This window comes from Scyliorhinus torazame, chromosome 17, assembly GCF_047496885.1.
Source record: "Scyliorhinus torazame isolate Kashiwa2021f chromosome 17, sScyTor2.1, whole genome shotgun sequence".
NCBI lineage: Eukaryota > Metazoa > Chordata > Chondrichthyes > Carcharhiniformes > Scyliorhinidae > Scyliorhinus > Scyliorhinus torazame.
Window position 1 is genome coordinate 102,347,054 of NC_092723.1, and position 15,160 is coordinate 102,362,213.

At 47.7% G+C, this 15,160-nt stretch overlaps 1 protein-coding gene across 1 annotated transcript in view; it reads left to right on the plus strand.

Moving 5' to 3' along the window:
- Nucleotides 1-8,710, plus strand: part of LOC140394025 (uncharacterized) — a 654,493-nt gene extending 645,783 nt beyond the window's left edge. The window contains exons 76-77 of the mRNA XM_072480809.1: nucleotides 3,390-3,578; nucleotides 6,513-8,710. Coding sequence (XP_072336910.1) covers nucleotides 3,390-3,578; nucleotides 6,513-6,683 — 360 coding nt within the window. The 3' untranslated portion in view covers nucleotides 6,684-8,710. The remainder of the gene's footprint in view (nucleotides 1-3,389; nucleotides 3,579-6,512) is intronic.
- Nucleotides 8,711-15,160: the final 6,450 nt, after the last annotated feature.

Genomic DNA, 15,160 nt, shown 5'->3' on the forward strand with positions numbered 1-15,160 from the left:
AACAGCCTTCATATGTTGGCCGCTAACTGCCTACCCTTAACAAATCCCGTCTGGTCCTCCCCAATCACATCCGGAACGCAGTCTTCAATCCTTGAGGACAAGATCTTGGCCAACAGTTTGGCATCTACATTTAGTAGGGAGATCGGTCTGTAGGACCCACAAAGCTCCTGGTCCTTGTCCCACTTCAGGATCAATGAGATAGTGGCCTGTGACATCGTCGGGTGAAGCCCCCCTCTCTCCCTTGCCTCATTAAATGTCCTCATCAGCAGTGACCCCAGTATCCCAGAGAACCTTTTAGAAAACTCCACTAGGTACCCGTCCGGTCCCAGGGCTTTACCCAACTGCATGGCCTTCAGCCCTTCTGCTATTTCTTCCAACCCGATCGGGGCCCCCAGCCCTTTTCCCAACCCTCCGTCCACCTTCGGGAACCTCAGCACCCCTAAGAATTGCCTCATCCCCTCCGGCCCAGCTGGGGGTCCGATTCATACAGGCTACTGTAAAACTCCTTGCTGAATCTCCGACCTGGTTCCCCTCCCTGCCCCTTACTTTCCCAATCTCCCTGGCTGCCTCCCTCTTTCTAAGCTGTTGCGCAAGCTTTCTTCTGGCATTTTCCCCATATTCATACATCGCCCCCCCTCTCCTTCCTCAGCTGCTCCACCTCCTTCCCTGTAGTTAACAAGCCAAACTCCATCTGTAGCCTCCTTCATTCCCTTAGAAGCCCTGCCTCTGGGGCCTCCGCATAACTCCTGTCGACCTGCAGTATTTCCCTTATCAGTCGGTCTGTCTCTGCTCTGTCTACCTTCTCCCGTATCGAGATCAGCTCCCCTCTAACCACCGCCTTCAGCGCCTCCTAGACCATTGCCGCCGAGACTTCCCCCGTGTTGTTAACTTCCAGATAGTTCTGGATATACTTCCTCAGCCACTCACACACCTCCTCATCCGCTAAAAGTCCAACATCCAGCCTCCAGTGCGGGCGTTGGCCACCCTCCTTGCTCACCTGTAGGTCAACCCAGTGCGGGGCATGATCCGAGATCGTGATCGCTGAATACTTAGTGTCCACTATCCCCGTCAGTAAAGCCCTGTTCAGGATACAAAAGTCAATCCCGGAGTACACTTTATGCACGTGTGAGTAGAAGGAAAACTCCTTCACTCTCGGCCGCCCAAATCTCCATGGGTCCACCATCCCCATCTGCTCCATGAACCCCTTTAGCTCTTTGCCACTGCTGGCACCCTGCCTGGCCTTGAGCTAGACCGGTCTAGCCCTGGGTCAATAACTGTGTTGTAGTCTCCCATCCCCCCCCCATGACCAACTTATGCGAATCCAGGTCCGGGATCTTCCCCAACATCCTCCTTATAAACTCCACATCATCCCAGCTTGGCGAGTATATATTCACGAGAACCACCGGCAGTCCATCCAGCTTCCCACTAACCATGATGTACTGACCCCCCACATCCGCATCTAATCTTCCCGCCTCGAATGACACTCACTTGTTGATCAGGATCGCGACCCTTCTAGTAGTCCAGCCCCGAGTGGAAAACCAGTCCGACCCATCTCTTCCTTAATCCGACCTGATCAGTTACTCTGAGGTGCGTCTCCTGCAACATTGCCACGTCCGCCTTCAGTCCCCTCAAATGCGTGAACACGCGTGCCCTTTTAACTGGCCCATCTAGCCCTCTTACATTCCATGTGATCAGCCTGGTTGGGGGGCTTCTCGCCCTCCCCCCTCCGCCGATCAGCCATCACCTTTCTTAGGCCAGTCCCCAGCTCGCGCCCCACGCATCAGCAGGCCCGCCCCCAGGCAGCCTCTGTCCCCGACCTCCCTGTTGTCCCACAGCGAAAGTCCCTCCCCCGTCAGCAGAACATTTGCCCCCCCCCCCCAGTAACAGCACTCTGCAAACCACTCCCTTCAACAAGCATAACAGCTGCTCACCCCCCACTGCGCTTCCGTGAGCTAGCCCGCCCAGCTAGCTTGGTGGCCCCTTTCCCACCTATTGTTCCCCCCCCCCCCTTGCTCGGATATACATATGCAAACAAAAGCAATCCCAACCCAATTGCCCAACAAAAACACAAAGAAAATCAAAAAGAAGATCCAACATCTAAAAATTCACCCCTCCATCCCCCATCAGTGCAAATGCAAACTTTAACTCAGACAGCTCAGCCGCAGGCCCCAAATCAATACAGAAGCATCACAGATAATGTCCAAACACAAAAACTTTTTAAACATGGACGCTGCAGCAAAGTTCAGTTCAAACACCTCAGTCCGCTCCAGCCCTTTCCTTCTGGCGAAATCCATCGCTTCCTCGGGCGACTCGAAGTAGAAATGTTGCTCCTCATGAGTGACCCAAAGACGGGCCAGATGCAACAGTCCAAACTTGACCTTCTTCTTGAAAAGGGTCAACTTTATTTGGTTGAATCCTGCTCTTCTCCTGGCCACGTCCACGCTCAGATACTGGTTGCAGGATGCTGTTCTCCATTTGCAACTCCGTGTCTGCCTGACCCACCGTAAGATACACTCTTTGTCCAGGTACCTGTGGAGTCTCACCACCATCGCCCTCAGGGGGTCCCCCACAAGCAGCTTCCTCGCTAGCGCTCTGTGCGCCCTGTCCACCTCCAAGGGTCGGGTGAATGTCCCCTCCCCAGCAACCTCTCGAATATGCCCACTATGTATGCCCCAGCGTCCGTTCCTTCGGATCCTTCCGAACGATTCTCAAGTTCTGCTGGCGGGACCTGTTCTCTCGGTCCTCCACCTTCTCCTGGAGCCTTTTCTGTTGGTCTCTCAACATCCCCACCTCCAACTCCACTGCAGCTTGGTGGTCAGTCAGTGCCTTCTCCACTTTCTGGTTCGCCCGATCTTGAGCATCCAGTCTGAGTTCCAGCCGCACAATCGATACCTTAATCGGGTCCAAGCATTCCTGTTTCTGCTTGGTGAAGGCCTCCTATATGAACTGCATCAGCTGCTCCATCAACCGCTGGGTCGTCAAGCCAGGACTCCGGTCGTCCGCCATGCTTTCTCCCGCCCCAGCCCAAGCCTTCTCTGTTCACCTATTTCTTCCTTTGCGAGCACTCCTGGTCCACCTCTCCATGCACTGATGTAGGATTCCTCTTCACAATTGCATCCAACATCAATTTTCCGAATCAGATCCAACAAAAAAATCGGGGACAAAGGTCCAAAGGTCCGACCCGAGCGGGAGCCACCAAATGTGCGACCTACTCCTTCATAGCCGCCACTGGAAGTCCCCGCTGAACACAAACCTGACCTGAGGAGCGATGCTGTGATTTATAGGGAGCATGAATTTGTCTTATTCTGACATGCCCCAGATGCTGCCTTTATGTAATTTGTGTCATCGTAGCCTCCTTACCCCACTAATAATTTCTGTTGCTTTGTCAGTTGTCTGAAGACACTTTGCAGAACTTGCTGACATCCTCAGGGATCACGTTGCATGTGCTAAAAAACATGACGTTTCAGCTGAAGAATGGGGAGAGCGACGCCAGTGTTGTGGGTTTGGATGATAGTGATCTCTTTAGAGTCAACGGTGCTGGCAACTGGCCTTATAAAACATTACGCCATCACATTGTGGTAAGTTCATATTGCTTCAAAGGGAAGATTCACTTTAAGGAGGAACACTTTAAATGTACAGAATTCTTCAGCTGATTCAATCTCCGAAAACAAATTTGTTCTCATTACCCGTGACACTCTTTATCTTTGGGTGCTTCCTTGCCAGAGAACAATTGTATCAGGCCTGCTAATATGAAGATAACAAGCCTGCTGCTGCACACAGTGAGCAGAGCTCATTGTCGAATAAATCATTTCATTCTCTTTCCTTTTTGCCTGTTCCAGAGGTCTAAAATCAATTGTTTTCATTCAATCTACGAACAAACCTGTCACATTTACGAGTGCAATGATGTGTTTTCTCACTAACAGTACCTTAGTGAAGCTCTGGGCAAATATGGTCAGATGGGTCCACCGTGCAGCTAAAGTATTGAGATTGAAATTTATCCGTGACAGAAAGACCATTTTTTTAAAAACACAAAAATGTATCAAATTTGTCCAGTTTTATTTATTTATTCAGAGGATATGTGAGTCGTTGGCAATGCCAGCACTTATTGTCTATCCCTAATTACCTTGAACAGAGTGGCTTCCTTGGCCATTTCAGAGGACTGTTACAGGTCAACCACATTGCTGTGGATCTGAACTCACATGGAGGTCAGAGCTGGTAAGGACAGCAGATTTCCTTCCCTAAACAACATTCGTGAACCAGGGAGGTTTTTACAACAATCGATGATAATTTCATAAATCAAAGCAAAGTACTGTGCATGCTGGAATTCTGAAATTAATCAAAGAATGCAGGAAAAATTCAGCAGGTCTGGCAACATCTGTGGAGAGAGTAACAGAGTTAACGATTCAAGTCCATATGACTCTTCAGAGCTAAAGAGAGGTACACGTGTGATAGATTTTGTGCTGTTTAAGAGGGTGTGGAGCAGGCGGAACAAATAGGTCAGGGATAGGTGGGGTCTCAGGAGAGATTTGGCAAAAATGTATTGGGCATGAGACAAAGGGAATGTAGTGGATATTGTCCAGGTTGTGTTCAAGGTGCTGATAGTGCCCTCAAGGTCGGAAGATAGAATGTGTTAATAGCAGCACAAGGGTCAGTGCTCTCTGAAATTAAGCAAAACATGATCATTACATGGTTACCTTGCTGAGGCTAGCTTTCAATTTCAAGTTAAATGGAAATGTTAAAATAGTGTTGTGATCCATTAAGAGCTGCATGGTATACTTTTATCAGTGTCAAAGCTGCAAATTAATTTGTATTTCTACCTACACTTGCTCAGTCTTCATTTCCTTTTTTTTTTACAGAAAATGATCTCTATCTTAATTTAGTGCCTCTCTCACTCCTCTCTCACTCCTTGGGCCCACTCAATCTGAACGTTTTTATTCATCCGTGGGCTGTGGCTGTCGCTGACTAGGCCAGCATTTATTGCTCATCCCTAATTGCCCTTGAGAAAATTGTGGTATGCTGTCTTATTAAACCACTGCAGTCCATGAGGTGTAGATACACCCAGAGTGTTATTGGAAAGGAAGCTTCATGATTGACTCAGCGACAGTGAAGGAGCGGTGATATATTTCTCAGTCAGGATAGTTTTTGTTTTATTCATTTACGGGATGTGGGCCAGTATTTATTATCCATCCCTAATAACCCTTCAGAAGGTGGTGGTGAGTTGCCTCCTTGAACCACTGCAGTCCCTGAGGTGTAGGTACACCCAAGGTGCTGTTAGGGAGGGAGTTCCATGATTTTGGCCCAACAACAGTGAAGGAACGGCGATATATTTCCAAGTCAGGATGGTGAGTGACTTGACAGTGATCCTCCAGGTGGTAGTGTTCGAAAGTATCTGTTGTCCTTCCAGATGGTAGTGGTTGTGGGTTTGGAATGTGCTGCTTCAGGATTCTTGGTGAGTTCCTGCAGTGCATCGTGTAGATGATGCACACGGCTGCTACTGTGCATCGGTGGTGGAGGGAATGAATGTTTGTGGAAGGGGGAGCAATCAAGCGAGCTGGTTTGTCCTGGATGGTGTTGAGTTTCTTGAGTGTTGTTGGAGCTGCACTCATCCAGGCAAGTGGAGAGTATTCCACTACACTCCTGACTTTTGTCTTGTAGATTGTGGACAGACTTTAAGGGGTCAGGTTTGAGTTACTCACAGGCCTTTGATATGCTCTTGTAGCTAAGGTATTTATATGATGAGTCCAGTTCAGTTTCTGGTCAATGGTAACCTCCAGGATGTTGCTAATGGGTGATTCAGCGATGGTAATGTCATTGAATGTCATGGGGAGCTGGTTAATCCTTTCTTGTTGGAGATGGTCATTGACTGGCACTTGTGTGGCATGAATGTTACTTGCCACTTGTCAGTCCAAGCCTGGATATTGTTGCATTTGAACGTGAACCGCTTCAGTATCTGAGGAGTCGCAAATGGTGCTGAAAATGGTGCAGTCATTAGCGAACATCCCCATTCCTGACTTTATGATGGAAGGAAGGTCATTGATGAAGCAGCTGAAGACGGTTGGGCCTCGGGTGTGGCTTATTGAAAAGCGTGCAAGTGGTAGTGCTACACTGCTTCTTGTAGATCGTAGACACTGCTTCCACTGTGCATTGGTGATGAAGGGTGTGAAGGTTTAAGGTGGTGGATGGAGTACCAATGAAGTGGCTGCTTTGTCATGGGTGGTGTCGAGCTTCTTGAGTGTTGCTGGAGCTGTACTCATCCAGGCAAGCGGAGAGTATTCCAACACACTCCTGACTTGTGCCCTGTAGATGGTGGACAGGCTTTGGGGAGTCTCTAACCCCACTTCCTCCAATCTTTATTTTAACCACTATTTACTTGATGACTGCTTGACCTTTGTAGCTCTGTATTAATGAGCCAATAAATTTGGAATTTTGTACACTCCTACGCACAATTGCAGCCAACAGGTCACATTCAGACATAGAATTTCTCCCAGATGCCTATTACTTTTGTTTTTCAGTTGCCTGCTGAAGATGTGTGTCAGACTGCCGCAATCAAATCAGGAGGTGCAATATTTGATTCTTCAAAGTTCATCAATCAAAGTGAAAATTTCCTCCAATTATTTAGTTTCCGTGTCACCAGGAAAAACAAGGTTGGCAAGTGTGAGATTTGCCAGCCCACCACAAGCTGAAATGGTTTTGCATTTGAAATCTGAGTTAACTGCTTAGAGGCAAAAGAATGTCAAGATAATTCTAATGGCAGATGCATAATATAAAGAATGTCTCCTACAGTCTGTGATACCCATGTCATTAAAAGTCATATTTTCACACTCATTGCAGTCCACACTGAGCTGTCACTGTACATATTGCTCTAAATTCCTGGTCCAACTTAAATATTATTTCAGATGAATTAGAATAAATTATGTGTGTTTTACTCTATGACTTGTTCGTACAGTCAGTCCGATGCCGGATTTATATTCCCAATACCTTAAAGAGCAGGATATTTTTAAAGCCCCCTAAATCATTGCTGTTCTCTTCTTGAATGGCCACCAGAAAGAATTAACAATAATGAGAGGGAGTAAAACATGCCAGATAAAATACGCTTCAAAAGCACAGTCTTGGAAACATTTGCTTTGACGTTTCAGCTCAACAAAGCTGCAAGATGACACAAGCTGGCTAGTTTGACAGTGCTGTGCAGATAGCTTTGTCTAGGTATTTGACATTAATGCAATTTAATATAGATTAAACCATAAACATTTGGTTTCTTCGGTTTTGAATTATGACTAATCTTTCTGACTCATTCTCCACAAGAAGCAGAACAGTTAAGATACGATCCGAGCGTTTGGATTTTACTGAATAAAGAATAGAACAGTACTTGGTTCATAGTGGGTGGCCAGACACATTTGCTCATCCTGCAGTAAATGAGAAAGATTGAGACTCAGCTCATTTATTGTACAAATCCTGAAATGTTGAGGCCCAAAATCCTTTCCATTATTTGCAACAGACTGTGCGCTCCAGATTTATTATTGTTGGTGCTCGAGCCATTGTGGTGTTTGTTGGACCAGTAGAGTTTGCCATAACAGAAGTCTAAATTCCATTAGGTTGCTTCACGAGATGAGGAGGTTCAGTAGCTGTTGCAATCAAAGAACAGAGGTCTAGCACATCCAAGGCTGAAATGGTCAGAAGTAGAGGAAAATTGCTGGTTAATATGGCGATGAAAAACACAGCCACTATTTTTCCAACAAACTTTAGCATAAATTACAGGCATCTTCATTACTCTTATTAGATGCAACCAATTATGAGAAAAATATTTAGGACATTAAGAAAGGCATCAATTTGTTGTGTAGTAATAATAATTTGATGCAGAATTGTAAATACCTCAATGTAGCATAATATTGATGCCTTTTTATTTGTCTATCAGTTTACTACATTCCTTTTCCCTGTACTAGTAAAATAAATTCTTTGACTTTTGTGGAATATAGTTTTATCAGTCTCAATGAGGTATACTTTCAGTGAGAGAATCCCGGAAATTCCCCACTGGACATTAAATGTCCTGAAATATTGCTTTCCGATTCACGTTTACTTGAGAAATGTAGAAATAATATTATCTGCAAGTTACATTTGTTAATTAATTCTATTAATTAAATGTATTACATTTGTTAATTGTATTACATATTTTTGGACTCCAGAGAAAGCAATGTTTTAGTTATAGAATCCCTACAATGCAGAAGGAGGCCCATCGAGTGGGCACCAATCCTGCGAAAGAACACCCCCACCTCTGCCTACTCCCCCACCCTATCCCCATGACCCCACTTAAGGGGAAATTTAGCACGGCCAATCCATCTAGCCTGCACATCTTTGGCCTGTGGGAGGAAACCGGAGCACTCGGAGGAAACCCACGCAAACAGGGGGAGGATGTACAAACTTCACACAGTCACACAGGACCAGAATTGAACCCAGGTTCCTGGCACTGTGAGGCAGCAGTGCTAACCACTGTGCCATCCTATGATTCTCAGTTGTTTTTTGTTTCATACTATAGTGACATTATTTTATTAGAACTTTGTAATAGATTCCAGTCATTAGATTTGTGTGATTGGACGGTACAGTCTTGCACATGTTTTCAATGTCTTGGTTCCCCTTTACCTCATTGATGCAATGCACTTTTACATTTGGTTGTGTTTATGGAATCTTTTTTTTAATAAAATGAGATTAGACGTCACTGTGTGCATTTAGTCTTAATTTGGAAGCACTTGGCTTGTTAAAGTATTACAAGGGGTATCAAAGCATGCTGCAATCTCTGTTTTTACATGATGTGTTCATTTTCAGGTTCAAATTGAATTTGTGTAACCCATACCATCAGTGTTTTTGATATGTTTGACTTTTTTGTCAAAAAATAAAGTTGATTCAATATTGTGTGTCAATTTCCACAAGTGCTTGAAGTCACTAGTACATCAGTCTAGTACAGCTACCTAGGCTAGTGAGTGGGTCGCATGAATGGCCTTTCTTCATCTCAATGTGCCATGAGATTGAAATTGGTCTTGTTCACTGACCATGACTCTATGAATAAGATTAAATATAATTAATACATGACAAATATTTCATAACGAGTTATAGAAAATGCTTAATCATTTATATATTGGCAAACTACTTGTGCGAGACCCCTTGGGGATCAGCAACCATAAAATGATAGAATTTTTCATCAAGATGGAGAGTGAAGTAATTGATTCTGAGAGTAGGGTCCTAGGAAACTACGATGGCATGAGGCACAAGCTGACTATGATACATTGGGACACGTTACTTAAAGGGATGACAGTGGATAGGCAATGGCAACCATTCAAGGGGGAGCTGCAACAATTGTTTATTCCTGTCTGGCACAAAAGTAAAATGGGAAAAGTGGCCAAGGGAAATTAGAGATAGCATTAGATCCAAGGAAGAAGCATACAAATTGGCCAAAAAAAACAACAGGTCTGAGGATTGGGAGCGGTTTAGAATTCAGCAAAGAAGGACCAAGGGTTTGATTAAGAAGTGGAAAATAGAGTACGAGAGTAATCTTGCAGGGAACATTAAAAACAAACTATAAATGTTTCGGTAGATACGTGAAGAGAAAAAGATTGGTGAAGACAAATGTAGGTCCTTTACAGTTAGAAACGGGAATTTATAATTGGACAAACAAATGGCTGAGCAACTAAACACCTACTTTGGTTCTGTCTTCACAAATGAGGACACAAATCAGATACCAGAGATGTTGGTGAATGCAAGATTTAGTGAGAGGGAGGAACTGAAGGAGATCAATGTTAGTAGAGAAATGGTGTTGGGGAAATTGATGGGATTGAAGGCTGATAAATCCCCAGGGCCTGATAATCTACTTCCCAAAGTACTTGAGAAAGTGGTTCTAGAAATATTGGATGTATTTGGTGGTCATCTTCCATGATTCAATGGACTCTGGAACAATTCCTGCAGATTGGAGGGTAGCTAATGTAACTCCACTATTTAAAAAGTGAGGTAGAGAGAAAACAGGGAATTACAGACCAGTAACCCTGACGTCGGCCGTGGGGAAAATTCTAGAATCCATTATCAAAGATTTTATAGCAGAGCACTTAGAAAATAGTGGCAGGATCAGACAGAGTCAACATGGATTATGAAGGTTGAAATCATGCTTGACAAATCTATTGGAATTCTTTGAGGAAGTAACCAGTAGAGTTGACGAGGGAGAGCCAGTGATGGATATTTGGACTTTCAGAAGGCTTTTGACCAAGTTCCACATCAGACATTACTGTGTAAAATTAAAGTGCATGGGAATAGGGGGAAGTGTATTGAGATGGATAGAAAACTCTGGCAGACAGGAAACAAAGAGTTGAAATTAACAGGTTGTTTTCAAATTGGCAGGCAGTGATTAGTGGGGTACCGCAGGGATCGGTGTTAGGACCCCAGCTAATCACAATCTATATTAATGAAATATCTCCAAATTTTGCAATGACACCAAAATGGGTAGGGCGGGTGAGCTGTGAAGAGAATACAGGGATCCTTCAGTGTGGTTTGGACAAGTTGAGTGAGTGGGCAAATGAATGGCAGATGCAGTATAATTTGGAGAAATGTGAGATTACCCATTTTGGTAGCAAATATGAGAAGGCAGATTATTATCTGAATGGCCATAAATTAGGAGAGGGAAATGTGCAATAAGACCTGGGTGTCCTCATACACCAGTCTGGTGTACCATGTAGGTACAACAGGCGGTAAAGAGGCAAATGGTATGTTTTTCTTTGATGAATTTAGAGTACCCAATTTCCAATTAAGGGCCAATTTAGCGTGGCCAATCCACCTACCCTGCAGATCTTTGGGTTGTGGGGGCGAAACCCACGCAAACACGGGGAGAATGTGCAAACTCCACACAAACAGGGACCCAGAGCCACGATCGAACCTGGGACCTCGGCGCTGTGAGGCAGCACTCCAACACTGCGCCATCGTGCTGCCCACCAATGGTATAATGGCCTTCATAGCGAGTGGGTTCGAGTGCAGGAACAGGGATGTCCTGCTGCAATTATACAGGGCCTTGGTGAGGCCGCAACTGGAATATTGTGTGCAGTTTTGGTCTCCTTATCTAAGGAAGGATGAACTTGCTCCAGAGATAATGCAACAAAGGCTTACCAGACTGATTCCTGGTTTGGTAGGACTGACGTATGAGGAACAATTGAATCGGTTAGGATTGTATTAATTGGGGTTCAGAAAAATGAGGAGGGGATTCTCATAGAAACCTATAAAATTCTAACAGGACTAAATAGGGTAGATGTTCCTTCTGGTGGGTGTGACAAGAACCAGTGGTCACCATCTGAGGATACAAGGTAGACCGTTTAGGACAAAGATGAAGGGAAATTTCACCCAGAGAGTGGTTGGCCTGTGGCATTCGTTACCACAGGAAGTAGTTGAGGGCAAAACATTGTGGGCGGGATTCTCTGCCCAGCGACGCCGGAATCGTGAATAGGCAGAGAATTGCTTGTGCGCCAAAAATCATGGCCAGCGCCAGCCGCCCAACGGAATGCCATGCTCCAGTGCCTCGACAGTGGTGTGAATAAATTCTACTCCGCACGTTCAGTGAACGCCCTTGGCATATCATTAACAGGCTGGACCCGGTATTCTTTGGGGCTCTCACGATGCTCCGCCTCTGCCAGGAGGAATTACCGATGGTGAGGTTCACTTGTGGTTTTAAAAACCAGGAAACAGCTGTAGCTGCTGCGGGAGAGAGAGGAGATAGGACATGTTCCCAGAGGCGTGACTGTGGGCTGCCAGTCCTGCCGTTGGCAGGGCTGGCTGGGGGTGAGTGGAAGCGGGGAATTGGTCAGGGGACCTCCCCCGCGACTGGTGTGTCGCATTGCCGCAGCCTGTAAGGCAGTCATCTTGCTGCGCACCCGACTGACCACCCACCGTGGTCCATGGTTGCACAGAGCGATACTGGCTGTATGGGTGCCTGCACTCCATTCCACCTCCACCCAATCAACACCTCCAACCCCCTCCCCCACAACTGTACGCTACTTGCCGGTGGGGCATCAAGCATCCTCAGTAGCCCCTACAGGAGGGTGCTAGATGCGGGCCACAGAGCGTACCTCATTGGGCACCGATAGGGCCAGCGATGCAGTGTGGAGGGAAGAGTGCTGGGGGAATGGCTAGGTGTGGGGTTGGAGGAGGGGGACATGCGGCGGTAGGGGCTGCAGTGCAGGTAGGGACTACCATGTAGACCATTGGACCTGGTTGAGCACAGGGTTACGCACGATGCTAACAGAATCCCACCAGGAATGGTGGCCTTCATGCTAGCCGCCGCAGCCCCGGGGGATGTACTGAGGCAGTACAAGCAGGAGCTGCTGGGGGAGGAGCCTGCAGCAGCAGAGCATGCCCCAGAGGAACAGGAGCTAGTCGGTGAAGATGGAGAGTCAGCCACCCAACAGGCCGAGGAGGAGATCGGAAGGAGGAGGCCTCGTGTGTACAGGCAGAACCTGTCATTCAAGGGCCTGCTGGACAGGGCATGCCGTCGAAGACTCCGGTTGAGCAGGGAAACCGGACGGCATGTGTGCCGAATCATGGCGCACCTGGTACTGTGGGGGTATGGGGGAGGACACCCGCTCCCGGCGGCCGTCAAGGTTAGTCACGTTGAACTTTTACAACATGGAGTCCTTCCAGGGGCCGAGTGGGGCCCTGTCTGAATTTTCGCAGATCTCGGTGCACCAGTACATCTGCACAGTAATGGAGCTCCTATGTGCTCGGCCAGCACAATCTATCAAATTCCATGTGAACCGGACCCACCAGGATGCCCAGGCAGTGGGACTCTTCACCATCTACACTATAATACATTCTACACCATACCCTGTATGTTTCACCCGATGCCAGTGTATATGTATTTACGTTGTGTACCTTATGTTGCCCCATTATGTACTTTATTTTTCTTTTTTTCCTTTTCATGTACTAAATGGTACGTTTGAGCTGCTCGAAGAAAATTACTTTTCCCTGTACCTTGGAAAACGTGACAATAAACAAATCCAATCCATTCCAAAATCGCCAGGATGCCCCAGATCGACAGGATGCATGTTCCCGTACGATCACCGGCCCATGACCGGACGGTCTTCACAAACTGAAATTCCACTCGATGAACATGCAGCTGGTGTGTGACCATGAGCTGCAGATCATGCACATCTGCGCCTGATACCCGGTCAGTATGCACAATTGTTTCATTCTGGCACACTCAACGGTTTCTGACACCTTCGAGGCACGCCCTCGTGTGAGAGGTTATCTCCTGGGCAACAGGGGTTATCCGCTGTGGTCGTGGCTGATGACGCCTATCTGGAGGCCAGAGCCCGACTCGGAGGCCCGCTACAATGATGCCACGCAGCGACGAGGGGCATGATCGAGCAGTGCATCGGCATCCTAAAGATGAGATTCAGGTGCCTGCACCACTCTCGAGGGGCCCTCCAGTATAGCACTCGGAGAGTCTCCCACGTCGCGGTGGCCTGCTGCATCCTCTTCAACACGGGCAGCGCGGTAGCAGAAGTGGCTAGCACTGTGACTTCACAGCACCAGGTTCGATTCCCCGCTGGGTCACTGTCTGTGCGGAGTCTGCACATTCTCTCCGTGTCTGCGTGGGTTTCCTCTGGGTGCTCCGGTTTCCTCCCACAGTCCAAAGACGTGCAGGTTAGGCAATGCTAAATTTCCCTAAGTGTCCAAAAGGTCAGGAGGGGTTATTGGGTTAAGGGGATAGGATGGAAGTGAGGGTTTAAGTAGGTCAGTGCAGACTCGATGGGCCGAATGGTCCCCTTCTGCAATGTATGTTCTATGCGATGCTAGCATAGAGCATCTCTGCTCTATGCTAACATCTCGCAGCAGTGGGCGACACGGTGGCACGATGGTTAACACTGGTGCCTCACAGTGCTGAGGACCCGGTTTTGAATTCTGTCCCTGGGTCATTCTCTGTGTGAAATTTACACATTCTCCCTGTGTCTGTGTGGGTTTCACCCCCACAATCCAAAGATGGGCAGGGTAGGTGGATTGGCCATGCTAAATTGCCTCTTAATTGGAAACAAAAATAATTGGGTACTCTAAATTTATTTTTTTAAACATCTTGCAGCAGAGGGACAAAGTGCTGGAGGAGGAGAATGAACACCAGGCCTCGTCCGACGAGGAGGATGTGGGGGAGGGCCAGGATGGTCAACACAGGAGGCCACACAACGTGTGCACCAGGGCCAGCACGCACGGAACGTTCTAATCACCTCCAGGTTCAGCGACTAGAGGGCCTGGCCGACGGCCGGACCTCCACAGCCCCTCTTCCACCCCTAGCCGAGCACCCCCTACCATGACCACCCTCCCAGCACCCCCCCCCCCAACTCTCCTGATATCCCCTCCATTAATCCTACCGACCTTACTACGGGTGTGGACCAAGATTGGCCGTAACATCAGGTCTGCTCCACGGGATGGAGGATGATGACGACCCGCTCTGCGATGAGCTCTGGTGCTCCATGTCATTCGAGAACACCTGATCCCTGCCCTTACCACCGTCCACCTGGTAGATCCCTGCATGTGAGCTGGCCATTCCAGCACACAGTTCCACCAAACACTTGGGATGGTGAGGTAGGAACAGGGTGTGGGGGGGGTGGGGTGGAATTGGGATTGAGAGGGATGGGCAGGGTACCGGGGCAATGTGCGGTGTCGGACCTCAGGGACCTGACCAGTGACCACCTCCAACGCCTGCCCATCTCCCCACCCCCACCAACGTCCCCTCTGCAGCCAACCCAGTCCAACCTATCCCTCACATCCTTCTGAAAGAGCACTGAGGCACAGGTGTTAATTTTGAACCTAATAGGTTAACACGCCTATAAGAGTGGCAGGCATGATCGTCACCACTTCCTGCCCCTGCAGGTTGTTGGACTCCTCCAACTGCACCTGCAGGCACTGGATGGTTGCAGACAATCCCTCATGTAGCCCCCTGTTCTGTGTCTACATCTCCATTATCAATGGCACCGCCCTTTCCAAAAGCCCGAGACCCGTCTGGCCAGCAGCTAGTCACCGGGGTCGAACTGCTCTCCATCTGTCCGCATCCTCGGGGGTTCCTACCTCCACCTGATGTACCGCTGCATGTGTGTGATGCGCACCAGGTGATGGTGTTGGTGACAGCTGTGACGGAAAGCCAGTG